This window comes from Pteropus vampyrus, unplaced genomic scaffold, assembly GCF_000151845.1.
Source record: "Pteropus vampyrus isolate Shadow unplaced genomic scaffold, Pvam_2.0 Scaffold122, whole genome shotgun sequence".
Classification (NCBI taxonomy): domain Eukaryota; kingdom Metazoa; phylum Chordata; class Mammalia; order Chiroptera; family Pteropodidae; genus Pteropus; species Pteropus vampyrus.
The window spans coordinates 390618-414496 of record NW_011888903.1 but is presented as its reverse complement, the minus strand read 5'-3'; the positions used below and the strand labels follow the sequence as shown (position 1 = coordinate 414496).

The window sequence follows — 23879 nt, the reverse complement described above, 5'->3', positions numbered from 1 at the left end:
CATGAAAGATGATTTTTTTTTTTTTGCTAGTTTGCATTTTTAATTCCAACTCAGAATTTGGAGTTAATAACAATGCATTGAAGTTATGCCTTATGAAAAAGCTATTGTTTTAAATATATAAATGTCCAAGCTTTCTGGGACTAAAATGCAATATCTTATTAGCACCAAATTAATGGGTAGAATCCACAACAAGGCTGTTTATATATACTTGTATATTGCATTGTGTAGCCCAAACTATTTATACCCTGATAAGCAAGCTAACTTCTAATGATTTACTCTATGAGATTATAGGAATAGACCTTTTGAATTGTTTAAAGGGATTATCTACAAAATGTTTATAACAAGTTACACTGTAATTTTAAATTTGTGACTATTTAAGTGAAAAATAAATATGAACAAAAGATACTACACTATTAGGACTGAAATTATCTATACCCTAAATTGGCAAGCCAAGTTCACCATATGTTTGGGTACAACTTGAGCTCATAATGGTTTTTACATTTTTAAGCTATTGGAAAAATCAAAAGAAAAATAATATCTCGTGAAATGTGAAAATAATAAGAAATCAAAATTTTACTGTCCTCAAACAAAGTTCTACTAAAAAAATGGCCATACTCATTCTTTTAAATCTTGCCTATGGCTGCTTTTGCTCTGTGACGGCTTTTTGGAAGAATTGTGACAGAGACCATAGGCCTGAAAAGTCTTAAACTATTTACCAACTGATTCTCTAAAAAAACGGGTTGTCAAGGTGGTTCTAAATATTCTTTGTATTTCCTATCATCAGTCTCTAGATGGCAGAAAAGATCCTCAAACTGCAGGTGAGGGTGAGGGGCATTACTGCCCTGGAGAAGATATTTGCATTTCTAATTAAATCATCCCCTAAAAGCCAGCCCTTTCATCAGTATAAAATATTTACTTCTATATATATTCTATTAATAAACCAAATATTAGTCTAAAAGAAATCAAAAGATTCATCTAGTCTAAAAGTAATGTCTATACTAAAATTTAGCATTTATTCACTCCTGCCTAAAATAAGTATTACATAAATCTGCACCATTAAAGAGGCTTCTTTATTGAAGTACAATTGACACACGAAATTATAATTTATTTAAAGTGTACAACTTGATGGTTTGATGGAAGTATACATTGTGAAATAATTACTTCAATCAATCACCACCTCACATAGCTCCGTGTGTGAGAATTTTTAAGATCTATCCTTTTAGCAAATCTCAAGTATTATTAACTATAATGACCCTGCTGTACATTAGACCCTAAGAACTTATTCATCTTATAATTCTGTACCTTTTATCAACCTCTCCCTATTTCCTCCACCCCAATGCCCTGGCAATCACCATTCTACTCTCTGTTTCTATGAGTTTGACTTTTTTTGTTTAGGTTCCAGATATGTGATACCATACAATGTTAGTTTTCTCGGACTTATTTCACTTAGCATAATACCTTCAAGGTCCATCCATGACAGGATTAGAGATTTGTCTCCAAATCAGGGTATAATCTAGAGCCACATTTGCGCTGATTTTAGAGAAGACCAGATCATTTGCCTTGTAGAATCCACATTCTTTATTTTTCTGGCCATTTTCTTATGGAATCACTTAAGTTACTTTTCTATCCTTTATATTTCCTGTAAATTGAAAATTAGGTCTGAAAGCTTAACAATATGATGATGTACACCTCATATTGCATCACATCTGGAAGTGTGAAATGTTGAGCTACCACTTTTGATAATGTCAGTTTTGATCAGTTGGTTAAGGTGTTGACTACAATCGCAAAGGTTTGATTTTTCTTTTGCAATTAGCAAATAATCAGTGAAGTTATACTTTGTCATTACTGCAAACATCTTCACTTCAGCAATCTTTTTAAGTAATGATTTTAGTTTGCGGCTAGAAACAAGTACTTCATTAAGAATTGATAAATGGCAATTTTCTAATTCTATTATTCCTTTCCCTTTCATTAGCTGGTGTTATTCAGTAAAGAGTTTTCTCTCATTAACTGAAAAATAGCCTAGAGTTCCTTCTGAAAAGTCAAAGTAAATGCTATATTCTATATCTTTAATTCCCATTTCACATTAAAGAGTTAGTGTAATAATCATCTCCATTTGAAGCAAATTAGATTTCTCTCTCTCATCATGGATACATGTATTTTTATTTTTCTAATTTTTAGAATCAACTGGTTATTTACTGTTATTATGGTTGATGTTCAATCTGTCCTTTATTTGGCCCATGAGAGCTCCTTCGAGCTGGTTGCTTCAACAGGTTATCATTATACTTTAATATAAAATGTTCTTCCTAGAACTCTTTCCGCAGTTCACACCATGTGTCTGTTCCATTTACTACAAACAGCAGCATCTTCATCTGAAGAAACCTTCTATTTCCTGTTAGATTGTGCTACTCAATAAATTTAAAGTGCTAGATTGCTTCTCCCACCCCCACCAAATCTTTGCTTAACACATCAATTGGCATCAAGAAGAACCCCTGCAAATTCAAATGGATCATAAAGGGGGTCACTTCCCTTTGAAATATCTAAAAGATTTCTCTTACCTTGCATAATAGTCATTGGGCGGAACTGCTTCTTGAAAGAACTGGAACTGGTATAAGTAAAGTCCAATCAAGTGTCCCGCAGTGAAAATAGCCAGCAGAACACAAAGACAGCTGAACAGCAATGGATCAAATGTCCGGCACCAGGACCACCAGGTGCACAGACCCAAAAATACAAAGAAGTAGACAGATGAGGTCAAAGATGGCAACATCATACCTAAGGCAAAAGAAATGCAATCATGAAAAATTGCATAGAACTAAAAAATCATTTTCTGCTCAGTAATTGCAAGTACTGGAGATGAAGTAAACTTTATGTGCTTTTAGGTACTGATGAGGTTTTTAAAATATTTATCATATTTCATTTATAAAATTAAAATTAATACTATTTTGTTGTGAATAAAAGTCAAACATAAAGTGATATTTGTAAATAAGGGAAAATGCCAGATGATGAAGAAATTTTACCTTTGGCGTGTAAGCCGAGTAAACATCTACATTTCATAGCAGTAGAATTGGCATATTTACTTGCATGTTTCCATTTTCTATGTCTCCCTAAAATTTTTCAGGACTACTTATATGTCCATTCCAACTTTCCCTAATACTGTTTTTAAAATAATGACTTTTTTTTTTTGGTTAACTAGGAGTCATAATAATATTGCATTCTGAGGCAGTTAAGATCTCACTGAAACTTTGTCTTATGTAACGAAATTTGATTTGCACTATCACCAAAATAGGAAATGAAAAATTAAATAATTCATTTATAGGCATATAAAAGCTTTTGGGGGGAGCATTTTGAAATGACTCATTACAATATGAGGTTATATTTCTTGAGAAATTATATTCTCTTTTCCACTTTTTTATTTTCCTATTAAAAACAGGTAAAGTCATTGCATCTTGTGAAATTTCAACTAAGCAATATGCAATAAACTTCATAGTAGCTCTGGAGCAGTGGTGAACAGGGAAATGGAAGGAGAGAAAATACTGAGATAACAGTATTATGGAATAAGCGGTCTGTAGCCAAAATTTAAAGGAAGTGAGTGTCTGTGCTGGAAGATTACAATCTAACTTAGGAATAAAAATAGTACATCTTGGAGAGTTAAATCATGATTACTAATGAATCAGTGTAAACAGGCTTTCAGAATATACATGTGCAGCTCTGGATGGGTACACTGAAATTGTTCATTGAAACAAGTCACCATTCATAGGCTCTAAGGTAGAAGATTAGTTTTTCTGATCTACACGTAGAAAATGATGTCACTTAACAGATATGAAAAAAATATTGCTTTATAGAAGTTAACAAGAACCATCTAAAAACATAAAAACTAGAATTGCACTGGAAAAATTACTTTCGTGTGTATGGTTTGTATGTGTGGCCACTTTTACAAAAGCTACAGTTATTATTTTGGTGTCATGGAATAGAATTGTTTCCTTTTTAATTTTCTCTTTGACCATTTCTATCATTATAAGTGCCACTTGTGTTTCACCCGGTATTGGAAACTCACCTGATGAACCAAGTAAAATCGTCACAACAACTTTTCCAGCTGTGGTTATCATATTGCCAATAAACTCCTTAAGCTTGGAAGCCACAAAGGCAAGCCTGCGGAATATTTTCAATTTTGTGCTTTCTTCCATTTCGCCTTCAACACCACCTCCTTCATCTAAATCCTCTTCATAGATCAGTGCCTCTTCTGGGTCTATTTTTTCTCCTCTAGCCTAAGTAAATAAAAAAATAAAAATAAAAAAACAAAACAAAACAAAATAGAAAACAAAGCAGTCCACAACTCTGCCCATCCACCCAGCAGATCTTAAGATCTCATGGTTTGTAACTTGTGGGTCAGGAAATGAGGTGATTTCACAAATCAGGAAAAAAATGCAACCCCTTAAGTCCCCCCAGGTCTCTGATAGTCCCTGAATAAGCCCAAGGAACTCTGATCTTTCTGGAAGAGGTAAACAGAAAACATCACTAATCATAGGGTCCCTAATAGCATGTCATCTTACCTACATGAGCTCATTTTTTTATAGACAGAACAAGAAACTGTCTGAAACATCTATTAATAATCTTAGCTTTCATCAGGCTGGGTTTGGTTCTTCAAATTTGCAGAGTTTGTCAGTAAAATAATCGGAGTTCTGATTAAGTATCCACGGCTTTAACTGAGAGAGTAAGCAAATCAGTGCTTAGGAAATCCTTCTTCCTGAAGTTTATCTTTGTTCACTATTTTAGTATTTCCTGATCCCGAGAGGATGGGCTACTTGGCTACTTGGCTAAATATGCTTATCCTTCCTATCTTATCCTTTTAGAGAATAATATACTGGTTTATTCCTGGACAGTTCAGCATCTCAGTATAATTATTAGAGATTTATGGAAGAAACACATGTACAGAGCATATACATATTTTCATGTATTATTTTAAACTGGGTATACTAGGCTGTTTTTGTTTATTCTGTTTTTAAAGACTACATAGGATTTCTTTTTGGTGGCTAATTAGAATCTTTTCCTAGAAGAGTTGGGATTTTTTTTTTAGAGGAACTATATGTATAAACTATCATCTTAAGACAAGGCTATTTCAGATGCATGAAACTTTGTTTGCATTTGCCTTTTTAAGGCTTAAAGAGTAGAGCCTGGCCTCTCCATTTTCCCATTTTAAAGGTTCTTTTTTTGATACACCTTGATCAGATATTTATATAACATTTACTGATGGTATCTGAACCTCTAACAATGCACAAGTTCGCTGGAGGAAGGCAGACATAGGAAAGCTGCTACAAGTTCAGGTAAGTGCTGAATGGCCTTGAGGACTCAGATCTTCTGTTTGTCTAGGATTACTGGTGACTTAAATTGGCTATAGATAAAGCCAAGGCTACAGGATGCACCCTTATCCCCTTACACACACACACACACACACACACACACACACACACACACACACACACTTAATCTTGGGCATCAAGTTTATACGCCCATCACAACACATCTGTATTTTTTCCTGAAGAAAAAGGAGCGTATCACACTTATTCATTAAGATTTTTCTATGTGTTCAAGGCCTAATGTATGCTAGTATCTCTAGAAAGAGATATAGCAACAAACATGTAAACAAGTAAAAAATTAACAAGCTATCTCACAGTGGTAAATGCTATTCAGAGAATTAAAATGGGGTTGTGTGATTGTGAGTGACAGGGCAGCTATTTGAGATTCCGAGGTCAGAGAGAGCCTCTCTGAGGAGGTGACATTTAAGCTAAGATCTGAATGTCACAAAGTCACCAGCCATGTGAACATACTAGGCGAGAGCATTCCTGGCAGAGAGAAGAGCTAATTGAAGTTCCATGGTGGATTCAGGAAGAAGGTATATGTCTCCAGACCTACTTCTTCCACCCCTGGCTGGTATAACAGCCTAACTATCTAAAGCCCACCTATGGAAAAGGCACTTGAGACCCCCGCCTCTCTCCTGGCTATGTATGAACGGCACATGGTGAGGTACCAGGGAAAAGGACAGCCTCAGTTATCCTCCCCTCTCCCTTGCATCACCTCATGAACAAACGTGCTTCACCATCTCACCTGGAAAAACATACCCCTTCCTACTCACATTTGCCTTGAAAAGCAAAATTCTAAATTTGGCTAGGTGCATAGCGCCACTTCTCCCACACTTAATTTCTCTGGAACCCACTATAACAAGAATTTGCCAATCTCTCCACTTAGTGAGGGGTACAATGATTAGTTTCACGAGGTAATCCTAAGAGAGACTGCAGCTAGGAGGTCACTGCTGTGGTCGAGGAGAGGTGAGTAGTGGAGCTAAAGAGAGGTTCCCACCTTTGCAGTATGTCCTGGAGGTCGAGTCAACAGGACTAACTTGTAAATCGATGTGGAGGGAGGAGAGATAGAGGAGAATCAAAGATAGTTCCTATATTTTTGTCCCATTGATGAGATGGGGACAATCATGAATGCAGTGGGTTGGAGAAATTCAATTCTGAGACGCCTTTCAGGCATTCCAGTTGGAGAGCAGCTAGTATGAGAAGCTGAAGTGCTATAGAGAGGTAGGAACTGAAGAGCTGCATTTGAGGTTCACTGGCATATAGATAATTTTTTAAGTCAGGAGTCTGATGCGATTACCTGGAGAGTATACAGAAGTTGCCATCCCTCAGGTGCTGCCACACCCTGGGACCAGTCTATCTCTCCAGCCTAATCCTCATCTCTGCCTAGAAGCATCATATGCAGGAAATCACATGGGGAACCCAGAATCCACAGGTTCCCTTCGCCTTGGAACATACTGTTCCCTTCCCAGATAGTAAGGGCCCGACATACATGTCAGCTTTTCCTTCTGCCTGCTCCATCTCCCCCCAGTAGTATTAGTAGGGGGAGATCAATCTAGTGACACTGTTGCTATGGCACCCATACCGCCATATACAAAAAAAAGTCTGCTCATGGGGCATCTTCTGCTCAATATCCCCTTATGACAGGTGAGCAGGACATAAAAAATTCTCCTTGAAGAATATTGAAGAAGAAAATTTGGCCAAAACCTTCGTACTTGATAAAAGAGACAGAGAGAGAAAACACAGCTAGAGCCACCTGGGTTAGTCAGAAACACGCTTGGAAGTTTCACAATGACTTGTTATTCAATTATAGAGTTGCTAAGGTTGTAGATTAAATCAAGTAGAAATCTCTGGTCATGAACTTTTGTGAGGTTAAACAAATGCATTTCCCTGAATTCTCTTAGATGGGACTGAGACCCCTGTGATTTTTATAAACATACCACGGTACTTGAGGTTTTTCAGCATTTTTGTACCAAAATCCCTGAGCCCCTCACTTGGAAATCTTTTCTAAACCTGTCAAGCTGAAAAAGAGCCAACAGTGAGATGGGTTTGACTCTGTGAGCCTCTACCATCCAGGCTGGGGCCAGAATTGCCATTAGTCACATCAGGCCAGCTTATTAACAGGCAGGCTTTCTCACCTAAATGATTTGTCCGATGAAGTGTAAACACTGATGCTCTAGAAGCACGTCCACTCACCCCAGTATATTTATTAAGAAGCTGTCTTACTGGTCAGAGTTGTAATCTGTCCCTGCATTAGAACACAACTTGATTCTGGCCTTGAAACTAAGAAGGAGTATCTGTAAATACAGATGGCTGATCCCTTAGCTATCTTAGAAATTAAAGAGAATCCTTCACTGTTTAGAAAGCCACATAAAATATTACAGATCATTATTGTCCACGTCAAAAATTTAAAACTTATTTGAAGAAGTTTAAGTCTTTTAACTTGCCTTCTTTGAAAGTTCCTGACTTCCAAATGCACCCACATCTATTATGGCAGCATCTCTCATTTCACAAGAGGAAGCTTTAAGTGGTATGGGCTCAGCTGTGTGCAGGTCAGACTAGTGTCTGAACTGGGCCAGGGCCTAAACACAGAGCATCTGCATCTCATCCCACGTCTGCCTCTCTTGACAGCCCCAACCCCATCAGTCACAGCATTAGTAATGATTTCCACTCAAACTTGGACAGCAATGATATAATAAATTACTTTTGGTAGAACACGAACATCCGTATTTCTTTACCTCCAAGCACTAAAAGATTCAACCTGGGTTGGAATAAATACTAAGGATTGCCTGAGAATCTTTGGGAGATTATCAAGCTCCATCCAAAATTTCCTAAATCAGAAATTCCAAGAGTGAATCCAGGATCTGCATGAGTAAAGAGCTGCTGCAGGTGACTGTGAAACAGCCAGCCTAGGACCCATGCCTGGCTAACATCGGCCACCACTGAGCCATTGATTCTACATTCAGCTGACGAGACAAAATCTGAAATATTTTGACTTACTCATATCCTACGCAGACTCTCTTAATTGAAAAATATATTGTAGTGATTTATGTGTGGAGCCTCCTTTAGGTTTTAGTCGACCTTCAGATGTTAGACCAGAGCTTTTCATGTAGCTGAGTCCATTTTCCTCTTCTTCGTGGTTAAAATCAAGCTACTAAAAACATTTCAATGGGAGTGTATTAAAGTCACAAATAGTGAGTCAAAAGATATGGGGGGCAAAGGGAGCATTTTTCTAAAGTGCATTTTTCATGAATTGTTTATTCATTGTTTAATATTAAAAGTTAACCATTTATCTTAACAGAATGGGTTCATCTCAACAGAAGAGCCCAAGGCAGGGAAAGGCAAGTGTGGTGACTCGCAGAAGATAAATGCCATCCACAGTGTCCCCGTGGGAGCAAGCAGTTAGGGAGAGGAAGAGAGACTTGTTTCTATGGTGTCATGTATGTTATGTAAGCCTAATGTGATAACATTATACAGATAAAGTAAATATTTTATTCTGTTGCTACACTTGTTTTGGGAAGATTATTTTTCTAAAATTTTAAGAGCAGTTTAAATAGTACCCTGTTTCATTTGGAAAAGTGAGTATGGAGATGTATGCTCTCAACCACAGAGTAACGAAAGTTTAATAAAGGCTGGTAAAGACAACTTGAATTTGCAGACAGTGACTAGTTAGTTTAGCCAGGACTGCAGAGTCTGTGAAGCTTTAAAAAAATAGTCGTAGTACCACCACACACATTCTTCTTTCTCCCAGAGATTCTGATATTTTAGATTTGGGATGGGCCCTGCATCAAAATCTTTAAAAATTTCCCAGGTCAAATCACCAAGTTAGAGATTGAAACGGTCTTTAAGAATCATCTGAATGTCATTTGAAAAGGAAATGAACAACAATGGAGATTAAACAAACTGGATTGATCATTTATTTTGAAGTTTTTTTCTTTAAGATTTATTTTTTAAAAATCACTTAATAGAACACCATAAAACCAAATCAGCATTCACACACACACACACACGTGCACACACACACACACACACACACACACACACACACACACACACGCCCCTAAATCGTCTACTCAATTTTGTCTTTGGTTACAGAAATTATTACTGATCTTTTCCTCTTGTAAAAACCAGCTAAGTTTAGCTCTTCCAACTGACACTCTCGGACCTTCCCTCTAGAAATAAAGAATTCAGAGAGTGATGACAAAAGCAGCATTTTTAAAGCACACAAACTTCCTGTGGCTCAAAAGTTTCCTAAAAGATTCAGGACCATATCATTATCTACAATTGACTAAGATGTGAAAACACATACATATTTGTTATTAAAATGTAGAAAGGCTGAGCAGTGCTGTAGCTGCTCTGGAATCCATCCACGGCATTCCCTCCCCATCCATCAGCTCCTGGTCCTTCCACCAGTCAGGACTTCTTTTGGAGACTGAGCTCTGCTCCAAGCACTGTGCCAGGTCCGAGGTAGGATAAAAATGTGGATCTGCCATGGGACCCCAGAGATGCTGTAGTCACTCAGAAGAAATAAACCAAGTATATATAACTGTTTCTAAAATGAGAATATAAGATCTTAAGACCATTGAGAGGAAAAAGGAATTGCATCTGACTACAGGGGTTTAGAATGCCCTATTCCAATTATTTCTGAAAATAATGTGATGAAAAAAAATAAATAAAAGAACAAAGGTCTGGAAAGGAAAGCAAGCAAGCAAAAAAAAAAAAAAATTGTCCTTGTTGGAAACAGTTTTAACAATCCTGGTACATAGTAGGTATTGAATAAATAAGCATGCCCATAGATAAATTCACCTTCTCCTCTGCAGTCACAGCAAGAAGGGATAAATCAAGACAGTATGAGTGAGCCCTGACCTTGCTAAATCCTCCGAGAGTTTGGGAAGAAGCAACTCTTTGTAGGCAATCCTGGCCCAAGGCCGACCCTTTGTGCTTTGTTGCTTTACTTCTACACTTTGAATTCCTTTGTGCAAGCCTCCACGTTAATCAATTGGTGCTCAACTTGATAATATATGAGCATTACTATGTGTAATCATAGATTACACACTTTGCAATTTAAGATCTGCTGCAATGGAGAACAAGACAGATGTGTTCCTTTCCATCATGAGCTTATAATCTGTTGAGGGAAACAAATAGTAAACAACAAAACAAAGCACTATGTAGAATAATTACAGACTGTGATAAGTGTTACAAATATAACAGCCAGAAGGAATAGTCTGGGAGGCTTCCTTTGGAAGGATGGACAGCAAAGGCCTTGGGAAAGGAGGTGGCCTGAGGATGGAGGAGGAACCAGTAATGCAATGAGCAGGGAGTGAACTGCATGGCAGAAGGAAAAGAGCTTGTCTGTTCTAGGCACAGAGAGGAGGACAGTGTGGCCACAATGGCCACACCACAGACAGAGTGGGAAGGAGTGAAGGTGCGGATGCAAAGGCAGTAAGTGAGTAGACCATGCAGAACCATGGCGGTCAGAATTAGGAACCCGAATTTTATTCTTGTTTAATAGGAATCCAAGGAAGTGTTTTTTGTAGAGATGAGTCATAATTTTTAAAATAATTTTACAAGAATAATTCAGATGACACATGTGGTATCAGTGGGATCTGGAAAAACAGACACTAGAAGTTAGGAGACCAATTAGAAGGTTATTTATTTGCCAGTGTAAGGGCTGTGGCAGTGGAGATGGAGAAAAGTAAACCAATTTCAGACAAAATTTGAACATAGCACCCACAGGACTTGTTGATGGTATGGACAAAGGGCTCAAGGAACCAAGCATTATACCAGAGTTTCTGTCTCCAGCAACTGGGTGGCCATGCTTCTGTTAACTCAAAGGAGGAGTCACCAGGAAGGCCAGGAGGAAATAGGGGCAGGAGCTAACTGACATTAAGTTCCCAACAATTCCATCTCAGGGGTATTTACAGTTTAAAGAAAGATGGAAGGCACAGCCCCCTCAAAGGAGTGACTTGAGCTTCTGTGGAGAATGCAGACTCTCTGGAGTTGAAGCAGGTGGCAGGGAGTGGAGCACACTAGTTCCTCTCATGTCAGTACTTATCTGACTATTCTACCCCCACAGAAGGAACATGGGGCTCTGTAATTTCCCTAAACAAGTTTCCTGTGTTGGTGTTTTTTTGTTATTTGCAATTCAAATGCACAAAATCACTTGTCAAATATTCCAAAGTCAGAACAAAATATTCTGAGATTTTCTAAAAACTTTGATATAGACATATTGTTAAAGGTATAAGCTACTTTGGAACTTTGATTCCTTTAAAAGAGTAGGAATAGGTACACACTGTTAAATGTTGTTAAATTACTTTAAAAAATGGCTGAGACAAAATGAAGACATTTAATTTATGTTTTATTTTAATAGTTTAAAGATATTTGAGCTGCCTTCTTAATTTCTAATTCTTTGAGCTATTTTTACCATCAGTCACATATTCAAGTCCAGTCTAGGCAAAGTTCGCTCAAATAACATACTGACAATAATGTCTTTTTATGTGACAATGATGCCTCTGACTGACTGTCACATGGGTATGCTCTCTAGGTGTGTGTTCTCAGAGGAAATGATAAATGAGAACCCAATCTCTCATCTTGTGTCCAGTGAGATGTAGCTGGTAGACACTGGGGTGCTGGGGAGATAAAGTTAGTCATACAGCTAGTCACTGTGATAAAGATTCAGTGATGCTCATACTGTAATACTGAAGCTGTCCTGAAGCTTTCTTGAAGCAGCAATGATTTTCTCCAACTAAAATTTTTCCTTTATTTAAATTAATGGCATCTAAAATCACTAGAATTAAAAGTTGCACCTGAATTGTGCATGGATTTAACCCAGAGGAGGTAGACCAAGTGTGCTACATTTTGAGAAACATACAGCAGTTAATTTCTTACCCAGTTTCTGAGAGTGACCTTGAGACACAGCAAAAGTAACAGAGTACAAGGCTTGCAGGGAAACTGGGCAGCTGTTCATCTTCTTATCATTCTGAATGATTTTAAATGATTATGTCTGTATGCTTGAAAAAAAACAAGATCTAGAAAATTTAAAGCAGGTGACTTTGGACTAAATCTTAGGTGAGAACTGGGCAAATGATGAATGCATAGTTAGGAGGTGACAGTAAAAAGGTTGATTTCTTCTACTCTTTGTTTCTTTTTTAAAAATAATAACTTGAACTTCAAAGCTGAAACTTGAAGCACAGCCCAATTGGTACGTGCCAGAATGAAGATGCCACAATAGCTTAATGGACTTTATGTATTAAGAAAGATGGTGCAATTTTTTAGGCCCAGAACAAATTTCCACATAATATCAACAGGACCTAAATGTTGCACCTCTGAATTTTTAACAGCTGGTGGATGACTTATACTGGAAAGTTCTTCTATCTTTCACATTTGATTTGTCAGACTGTTTAGAAGATGCCTCTTTAAGCAGACCAAGTCATGACTAAAATTTCTATTTAAAGAAATATTTGATTTATCATAAATTTGGTTTAACAATACATTAAAATACTATTTGTTTCAAAAACAAGGCCTGAAATCTCATTAAATAGCTAGAAAGAGAAGTATAGAAATATACGAGATAATATCAGTTTAGTGAAATTACATGGCATTTAAACAATTTAATTTTCATAGTCCTACTCATTTTTTAAAGATTTAAGAATAAGAATATTTCTCCCAGTTATGATTTGTAGATCTGCTTCTGAATTAAAATGAACAAACCAACAAGACCATAGATGTGTCAGTTGAAAAAGAATCTTTTATGGCATTTGAGGAGTTGGTTCCCTTCCTGAAGTCTGCTCTCTATAAAATGCAGAGCAAGGCAGCCTTCTACCTGCTTCTAGTCTCCACCTCACTCAGGGGTCTTCGGAGTATCCTTGAATATGCGATGCCTTTTTAAAACAGCAAGTTTGAGCTTCATCGTCCAGTGCATGAAGATTACGAGAGATTCAAGAGTCTTCTCCAGGGATTATTTGCTACTTTAAAATAATGCTGTATTTAAAAAAGGAATTCTCCCAGGCACCAGTGGATTAATCTTGCCCTTTCTCCATTGAGATAAATGAAAGAAGAAACAATGCCAGTAAACACTATTCTTTGAGAAGATCTTCCAAAACCAAACAATGTAGAGTGCAAACGCTAAGATTTATAAGCAGCAGGAAATATGTTGGAGCCTTCAAAATAAAATAAATTCCCCTGCTTATTTTGGCCTGTACATCTATTCTTTTCAGATTCTAACCAGATTGTTAACATGTAAGAAATATCTTCTTGTGGATTCACCTCAGAAGATTCATACCCGCTCTGCCTGGGCTACCTGGTAGGCTGGAATATGCTAAGAAAATACCACGTAATATATAAGAGGAGAATTAATAACTGAGGAGAATCGACCTCATAGTAATGATATTTAGAATTTCAAAGCCCCCAGCAAATAATATTTAGAGTATTCATCCTTCTTATTGTTATCATTAAATAATGTGATTAATAATAGATGAGGCACAGATACTTAAACAAATTTCAAGTGGGAGAGAAGTACCATAAGTCTATCTTTGAGAACTGAGTGAAATCAGGATGGAAAGATGATTTTAAAATTAGTCCGTGCAATAGCTTTGTGTGCCTTCTTCACCAGATCTGTGACCTTAACTATAACCTAACATCCATCCTTCTGTTGGTCAGTGCAGGTTTTCCTAGTCCTAGAGCAAAAGAGCATTTGCCCTGGGAGACAGAAGTTCTTTTTCATAAGAAGTTTTGGAATTCATTCATGGTTGTCTGTTATGAATGGCACGGAAAGGACTATTTTTTTCTGAGTGAGATGGCTTCAAACATACCATCCAACTTAATTTTCTGTCACCCTGAGAGAACCCTGAATTTGAAAATTTAAAAACTGCTCTACTGCCTCTCAAACTGAAGAAGAGCAAAATGAGGAGCAAGTAGCATTTTTTTAAACAACCCAAATGAGCAGGCACTGTGCTTGGTGTTTTCATTTGACATTTCATTCAGTACTCACATCTATGCAACCTAGTTATTATCTCTGTTTTGCAGAAGATGAAAGAGAATAAACAATTTTCTCAATATCACACAGCCACCATTAGGTAGCTTCAAGTCCACTCAATTTCCAATAAAGATCCTCTACCTTTCACATATAATATGAGGATAATAGAAAAACAAGCTTGCCTTTATAAATAATGATAAAAGATCCTAAGTTTGGAGAGCTTGCGTTAATAGGTTTACTTTCACTAAACTGAGAATTTTGGGGAATGATTATTTAAGCCAGATGATTTTCAAAGCTGTAAATACTATAAAGGAAGATTCAAATGTAAATATAGATATTAAATTTTTTAAATTTTCCGCTTAAAATTGTAAACATGAAGAAAGAGCACTTTCATAGTTTTATCTGTTTTTAGGCTATTGACAAGTATAGTTTGTAGACTTGAATACAAGAAGTGGTTAATTGCTACCTTGCTAAAATTATTTTTTACATCAAGTACCTTTTCAACATTTATCTTAAAAATTTAGAAGAATATTGATATGCAATGTGATTGCATAGTTTTTACCCATAAGGATTTTAGGCAATAATATCTTTCTAGTTTGCATAGCTTTATTGAAATATATGCTCTTTCTTTATTGTTTTGTTTTTAATAAGTATACAAGTCAATCTGCTGCTTATTTGTAAAGCATGTAAGTCATTTGTCATAACTGAGAATTTTCTTCCTTTGATGTCTTTGTGGTTACCATTCTTAACACAAATTTTAAAACTTCAATTTTATGAGTTTAGTTTCTTATCAAAGCTTATGAATGAAAACATTTGGTAGTTATTAGTGTCTTGTGTCAAATGTCTAAATTGTCTTTTTAGTAACTTTTTTCTCAGTAAATTTCATCTTTCAATTACTAAATCAATTACTTTTTAAATCGATGTCACCTAAGCTCACATAACAAAGTACAATTATTAGAACAGTGTTCTGAAGCAGGTTGCAGGGCAGTGTGACAAATTGTCTGATAAGCTCCCATTCACCGAGGGGTGAAATCTGACATGTTCCCTGATCCAACAGCTACTTCTGAAACCCCTCCCCATAAAAAATACAGCTAAAAATCAACAAACATTTTACTCAGTATTTTTACTTTTTTTCAACTTTTAGACTTTTCCAAATGTATATATTTTTTTCTCTGGAGCACTTTAAAATAACTTGATCAAAGCAAGCTGAATTAACACAACTTCACTCTGAAGGGTAAGGTATACAGACCAGAAAGCTTCTCTTTAAGGTGATTTTTTTTCTCCTAAAACCATCAGGTGTTACTACTTTTCAAAATATTTTGCAATAACTAAGATGTTTAGATTAACAGACCATAATACTATAAATTTAAAAGTTAACCATCTGAGATAACATTAGATGATAGTTTGGGTCAAGTCCTGGCCCTACAGTATGAATTCCTCATGAAGGGCAGCACTCATGTTCCCTGAACTTGTTTCCTCATGGCCAAGGTGTGGATGAGAATGCCCGCCCATCAGGACTACATGAATTTAAGCCAAGCACAGTAAAGCATAAAGCATTATTCAAACTTAGCTATTACTATTACACTTTTACACCTATTAATAAGGGTCAAGGCCCTCAGAAATGAAAGGAAGATATATGCAGTCAAATTTACCAATTCTTCATTTTCAAACTCCAGGTTATATTGTGCTGCTTCTTCTGTCACTGGTTTCTGAACAATGTTTCTACAGACGAGCCAGATGGTCAGACTAGCAATGAACACCCCGATGTCAGGCACAAACACTCTGATCCCATTGCCGGCGTCAGCTCCCTTTAAGCTGTAGAGGGGGAAAAAAAGGGAGGACATTTAGTTGTTTTATATTTCTATGGTTAAACTATCTTAAAGTATGTTTAAATTTTCTTAATGATTTAAATTAAATGATACTCAGTTTCTGCCTAGAAGGTATGCGAAAGCTTTTCATTAACCTTAGAGTCTTAAGTATTCTACTAAGATTTAAGAAGGTTCCAGGGTTTTACTGGAGTTTCAGAAATATTATAAAGAAATTTAAATCAATTCTCACTCTTAAAACATGCTAATAAACTATATTGTTATTCAATAAACCACAGGTCTAGTACATATATGGGTGTTTGCAATCTAGCTGAAACACTTAAAAACGAGATATATACTTGCAGCTAGAAGATATTTTTCCTTAGATATAAATCAAAGCTAGAAGGGAAAAATAGAGAATATGTTAAAGTAATCTCTGAATCTAGGAACCTCTTCATTATTTGTAATACTTAGTTGATTTTGTTTTCTATAGAAAACAAACTGTTCTGCTGTTCCAAGAAAGGTAGATCTAATATGTTTCTGCTTTTAGTCTTGGAGAATTAAGAATGAACTTAGATTTGGGTGTAGGTGTCACTATGACAGCGACTAGCTCATTCCATTGGAGGACTTCTCAGAGTCATATGTTCTTCCTCTGTGCCAAAGAGATAATACTATTTGCATTCTTTATCTCATCTGAGTAAAATAAAAGTGAATCAGTGTTTATCAAAAGATAGGAATATATACCATGTGAAGATATATGTTTTTTCATATACACTTTATGTAATTCTATACATACTATATTAAACACATATTCATTTGCATTGTATATATTATATATTTTGGTAAAATCATAAAAATATAATAAATAGCAAGACTTCCCTCATTTAGATATAATCATTGTTAACATTTTGGTAAATTAAAAAATTAGTAATAATATCTACCAATACTGAGTAATTGCTTTATGCTAAGAGCTTGGCACATATTATTTAATCCAACTAACCACCATATAGACATTTTTTAACCTCCTTTTTAGATAGGAAAAAGCTAAAACTTCAAAAGACACACTAACTTCACTAATGTCATAGAAACAGAATAGAATTATACTTAAATTCCCTTTAAGTCCAAATTTTATGCTCAATCACTGTGTTTTCACATATGTATCCACATGGTTTTCACTTCCAATTTTCTATGCATAGATGTGTATATTGAGCAAAACAAGTTCATTTTCACTATGGTCTAGAAGCTAATTTGTTCATTTAATATATTATGATCGTTTTCTCAATTCATTGATGATTTTTGAACGTCACCTTATGGTGAGGGTAGTAGTATTTATTTAACTAATCCACTACTATTGTACATGTTTCTCTTTATTTGTTACTATAATATACATAAAAGTAAATCTTAATTAACTAAAGAGTATTCTGATGTAGGATCTTCTAGGGAAAAATCCTCAGACCAGTTTTATTTGCTTTAAAAAAAAATGTCTGGAAGAGGGCATGTGCTGCATAAGCTTCATTTTTACAAATGGTTCTATATATTTTTGAACAAATATGAAAGCAATAAGAGACCTTCTATAAATAAAACAAACATGGTTGTATCAGAGTTGTTTTTTATTTTATTTTTTTTAATAGCACATTCCTTTCCTTTGGGGCAAAAGTAAGAAAGTTCAATTAAGAAAACTTTATCCAAACTAAATTTAAAATACGGAAATCTGATGGTTGATTTTATCATAGAAAAATGTAGAGGTCGGTTATACACTTTTTACGTATGCCTAATATGATCAAAAAGCACAAATGAGAATCAATATCATTAGAATGAAATGGAAGGAGGATCAAGGAGAGAGCCCAGAAAAGCAAAGCCAGGCTTGGGTGGGTGTTTCCTACATGGGGCTAAAGTCAGGAGAGTTGGCTGGTCCCACTCAGATGGATTTTGAGGATAGATTATCATAGCTCTTTCATGAAAAACAAATTGACCGTGGCATTTTATGGAAAGCACCAACTAAGCAAGTTGAGGGGAAAAGGGTTTTTAAAGAAAAGGTAACAAGAACTCCAGCTGTGACCTCAGCTGCTTCTTGCACCACAACAGAGACTTAGGAAGCCAGAGCAGAGCCTTATGCCTTTCCCACCTGTGGACTGCATTAAGTTCTCAATTTGCAAACAGTCCCTTCAAGGCAACAGTCTTAACTTTGTGCTTCTTGGTCCCAAGGGACATTTCATAGCACACATATATTAAGGGAGTAAATTAATGCAGTTTGCAAAAGCAATCACTCCGCTGGCTGTGAGAGAATTCAGCTACTGGATCCAGGATTGGGCTGAGATCTCAATTTAGAATGGAATCATTCAGCCACAGAGGTGCTAACCCACTAACTAACACTCTTGGCTTGCTGAGTTAACAAAAAAGTGCCACTGCAGAAACAATGAGACTTTTGAAGAATATAGTGAAGAGCGTGTACAATGAAAGATCATAGTCTAATTGATATGTCATTTGGGAACCATTTTATGAATAAAGTTTCCTTCATTTTTAAACCAGTGTCTACTAAAGTACATTAATCAGAATGCTAGTCCTTAGAAATGCTGTGAATTAAAACAAAACAAGATAAAACAAAACAAAAAAACAGTCTTTGGTCCAATGAGTGTTAGAAAAATCACAATGCATATTACTGTAGTAAAGGACGAGAAGTTCTGTAGTAAAACAATAGATTTGAGTTTATTTAAGGCTCTGTTTCCCAAATTTATTTGACCACAACCATTTCTTCAAAATTTTATCTAATACTTATTGCATTCTGTAGAGCTAGTGTTCATGGCACAGGGTTTAAGAAATACTAGGTGAGAGCCTGCTCATTGGTCTAGACTTCTGATTGAAATGAATGGATAATTTGGAAACTACACTAATATGTAACAATCCTCTAATATTGATTTTCAATAGGTCTCTAATAATTTTAGAAGTTAGTGACATCTCATTCTATCCTTCATCCAATCAACCAAATATCTACCCATTCATTCAGTAAGTCATCGCACTTATGGAAGTGAAAGAAAACTAGAAATAGTCTAGTCTATTTTCTCATTTTTGTGTAAACCAACAAGGACAAAGGTTAAATGGCTGGATCAACTGCACAGTTAGGGGAAGAGCACTTTCTGTTCAGAGCTGTTTTCTGAGCGCAGTCAACACTCACTGCACCTGCCCTTACCTTGCACATCTAATACTTACTACACCAGACTTCCCCTCTCACACTGCTCAGGAAATGCCCTGTCAGGGGTCACAAGCAATCTCCCAATTGCAAGGCCCAAATGACCCATTCCAACTATCATACTCCACCTCTGTGCTGCACTTGATAAACAAGATCTACCCCTTTAGTTCTTAAATATATTCTCTTTGGTTTTCTCACCTTTCTTGTCTAGTTCTCTACCTGCCTCTGAATATCTTAGAATACTCACATTTCTGGGAAATGCTGGACTGGGTTGTGCCCACCAGACTCTTCCTCTCTACCTCCTTAAATGTTGATGAGTCTGCAAGTTTCTGCTCTTCTCTTACTTTTTTGCTAGCTCTACATGGTAAACTTGAATGATAGCTCCATCCCCAAGGCTCCAATTATCATCTACATGACTTACAATCTACACACCCAGTCCAAGGGTGTTCCCTGAGACGCAGTAGCAGATATCCATTTCCTACTAGATGTCTCCACTTCAGTAGCCCATAGCTTTTCAAAGGTAAATGTTATCTTCATTCCAAAATCTTCTTTTCCTCCTATATTCCTAACCTTAAAAAATGGCACTGTCATCAATGTAGCAACCAAGATAGAGACTGGACTCTTTCATTCTCTCATTGAAAAACTGGAGACTCTGTCTCCATAATATTTCTCTTACTTACCCTTCTCTTTACAACCCCCCTGCCCCCTGCCACCCCAGCTCAGATCTGGCTTCTAGATTACTGCAAAAGTATCCTTATTATTTTGTCTCAGGTTGTCTCCTGTGTCAATCAAGTCTCCACATTGCTTCCAGAGTTTAATTTTAGAGGTATAAGGTTAAGCATGTTAACCACTGTGTTCCAGGACCTGTTTGCCTTATATCTTGCTATAATTTTCTTGCACTTCAAATCCCAGTCATCCCGAATGCATATATCCAAAATACGCAAATTTTTACCCTCTGTGCTAGTACACAATCTTTCCCCTTGACCAACAATGCCCTTCTTCAATAACACCTTTATCTTCTCATCTTTCAAGACTCACCTCCCACATCCACACTGAGAAGCTCTTCCACCACCCTTCCTGTGATAGAATTGACCACTTCCTCCTTTAGATGTCTGCCATACCTTACACAGACTTGATCATAAAATGTTTAACATTTTATGTTACTCACTTATTTACCAATCTGCTTGACAGAGCCTCGTGTCTATTTCCTATCTGTATCCATGAGGACTATATACATATGTATATATGTACACTATGTTTGTGTGTATATACACACTACAGTATGCACTCTGAGGAAAGGTTAGTGGAACAAATGCTGTCTCCAAATATATTTTTTAAAATTTACTTTATTTCCTATGACCATAGTTGGTGCAAAGTACTCTTGAAGAATTAGATAAGATATCTGCCACAAAGAGCCCTGTAATTTAGTTTAGGAAAGATAAAACACAAAGGAGAGAACACATAACTGTTGTCTGGGGAGTGACATGAAGATTAGGGGAGTTCGTGAGTAATGTCTCATTTATTTGGACACAAAGATTTAATTGTCATAAATCATTAAAATATATGCATTCAATTTTATTAAATATATACATTGGAGAAAGTATTTTAAGAGCAAGAAATATGAAATGTATCTAATGAACATTAACAGGTTTGATTTCGCAGATTTTTTATTTATTCATTCAAAAAAATATTTATGAAGCATCTACAATGTGCCAAGCATTGTGCCTGGGCACAGAGTGTTGGTTATGAAGGTATATAAGGGAGATAAAGTCAGAAAAAGAATTACAGTCAGGCCCTAGTAAGCTTGGGCTTTTGGCAAAAAATTCACATAACCATTACTACTGAAGGATTCAGAGCAAAGGAGGAGGATTATCATCAAGAAACTGAGACCATAGGAGAGATGGAGATTTGGTTTTATGAAGTGAGGTGTGGAGGTGGTGTTTTCATGTAAGTGTGAGGTGAGGGGTGGTTAGAACATTCATATCTGCATATATTTTGGATATATGCAGAGGCAATAGTTCGTGCTGGTAGCCACATGGAACTTGTGACTAGGAAAGGAGTCATGGCTAAAGGGATAGATAAGAGTTTTCTTCTTACATATGTTAGCTAACTCAATAGAGTAAATTAGATTATCCAGAGACAGTACATAGCATAGAGTAATATATGTATAAGGCCCTCTAAACTAATTATAAATATACATTACAGGGCACTTGACTATAAATTAAGTTTTGTTTTGATCAGCATGGAAGTTTTAACCTGCTCCGTTTCTGACCTGGGCTGGTTCACCCCTCTTTAGGCAACCTTGTGGTCCCCTTTTCCTGGGAGGTCACCATGATGATGCCAAACTTAGTGTGGGCACTCGATCAGCATAGCGCACAGTAGCCCAGAACTCCTGGGCTCAAGTGATCTTCCTGCCTCAGCCTCCCGAGTAGCTGGCACCACAGGCATGTACCACCACGCCCAATATAGTGGACAATTTGGTGACAGAGAAAGGAGAGGGAGGTTAGGGGGCTGGGAGAATGGGGTGAAGGATTAAAGAAGTACAAATCAGTAATTGATAGATGGTCATGGGGATGGAGAGCATGGCCTAGGGAATGCTGTTAGCATTAATGTAGTAGCTAGGTGGAAAGCCAGAGGAGAGAAAGCTCAATAGGGGGATTATTTTATAAACTATATAAATATCTAACCAATGTACTATATACTTGAAACAAATTTAAATAAATAAATTTATTTAAAAAAAAGTTTTATTTTGAGTAAATTTTGCATTTGGAATCAGGCTAACCAGGTTTTACATAGAAATCCTGTTTCAATAAATTAGTGAGATCTTTGTATATATTTTTTCATAAAATGTTATCCTAGATAGTGCTGCTTCCCAGGTATATGACAATTACATTTTTAATATAAAAAAGCATATATTAAACTTCTTAAAGCATCATGTTCTCTTAAACAGGCAAACGTTTTCTTCCCAATTTTGTTATAGTCACATCGATCTTATTTGTTCAGAGTGATTATACCTCTTGAAAGGGAGTTGATGAAGCTGGAAATTGGGAATAACTTACATATCCATTAAGAGAAGAATGAGTAGATTAAATTAGGATATAGCCATAAAATAAATACTATAAATCAATATATTAGTGCACATGTATGTATGACCTAGATCTACATATACATATATGGATGTATATCATAAACATAATGTTGAGCAAAAAAAAGTGTAGCAAGCATGCAGAATGTGGAACGCTTGGGGATTTGTGCACAAAGAACTATATAAAGATGACAAACGCCTGTTTCTGGGCAGGGGAGAGGGGTACAATCAACTACATTCACAATGTTCAAGCTCAGAAGCTGGTTGAAAGCTGGTTGAGAGGTACAAAAGTATACTTTTCACATTTCATATTTTTAAAATTCAGAACAGTCATACTATAGAATTCCTTGGATAGAACATATATGAAAAACATTGAGCCAATTGCCTTGCCTGGGGAAGATAATGACCAAGTGGTGCCTTAATGGTCATGATTATATTTGATTTGATTGAGTCATTAATCAAATTCAATTACCGTCCACCTTCCAAAGTCCAGAGAAGAAGTGAGACCAGTGTGTATACTCACGAGAAAGCCACTCTATTTTTCTAAGTTTCAGTTTTTTACTGACAAAATGACTTCTCAGGGCTTTCCCAACTTTAAAGTTTCATTATGACTAGGAAAGTCCACAATAAGGAGGTAATGCAATTGAGATGGGACTGGGAAGAAGAAAAATGTTGCAGTTTCAGGAATGCAGACGATGAGCATCCAGGTATGAACACCATCACAGCTATCTTCAGAAGTTCAAAAAGAACACTTCCATTTATGCCACTCTTTTGGGGGAGCAAGTTTTTTCAGTTCAGAATTGTTAGGAAGGTCAACTTCAATTGAATTCCAACAAAATGATTAAAATATCAAATGATCATTATTTAAATGAATAAAAACTACTAAAATAGTTGTACCTAGTTCTCTGGTGGCCTCCGAAATCCATGCATGGAGTCATGAGAGTCAGTCTACTTTTGTTTTTCTTTTAAGCTTAAGCATGACTGTCTGATTCAGATCCATCAATCACTCAGATTTAATAAATCACTTTAAGAGCAGACAAATAAAGTGAATGTATATCTAACAGAAAAAAACAACAAAAGAGATAGGACTCTGATTTCAATTGTTTTTCACATATGTCTTAACAATATGCATGGAGGCTATTTTTTATTTAATATCTGACATCATATAGTAAGTTACATATAGCAGGACTAATATTAGATGCGAATGGAGAAAAGTTTAGATTAGAAATTCTGGAAAGAAATATAACTTTATTGAGACTCACTTTCAATATTCAAATCAAGGAAATCCAGAGTTGGTGCATTAGAGAATCCAAACAATTAGCTCATTTATATGAATGTCTACCACTAAAATGGCAATTAAATGTGAATTTCTAATTACCTAAAGGTATGAGTTGGTGCTGGACTTTCAGGATACTTTTTTTTACATTAGTGGCTGGATTTGTGTACTTTAAAGTTCAAACTGCTTGAATATATTAAT

The 23879-nt window shown here is 36.1% G+C and overlaps 1 protein-coding gene across 1 annotated transcript in view; it reads right to left on the bottom strand.

Annotated features, from left to right (window-relative positions):
* PIEZO2 (piezo type mechanosensitive ion channel component 2) overlaps positions 1 to 23879 on the bottom strand; it is a 383378-nt gene that overhangs the window by 137722 nt on the left and 221777 nt on the right. Inside the window, exons 5-7 of the mRNA XM_023534183.1 lie at positions 15978 to 16140; positions 4052 to 4262; positions 2556 to 2769 (exon numbers count right to left, since the gene is read on the bottom strand). Coding sequence (XP_023389951.1) covers positions 2556 to 2769; positions 4052 to 4262; positions 15978 to 16140 — 588 coding nt within the window. The remainder of the gene's footprint in view (positions 1 to 2555; positions 2770 to 4051; positions 4263 to 15977; positions 16141 to 23879) is intronic.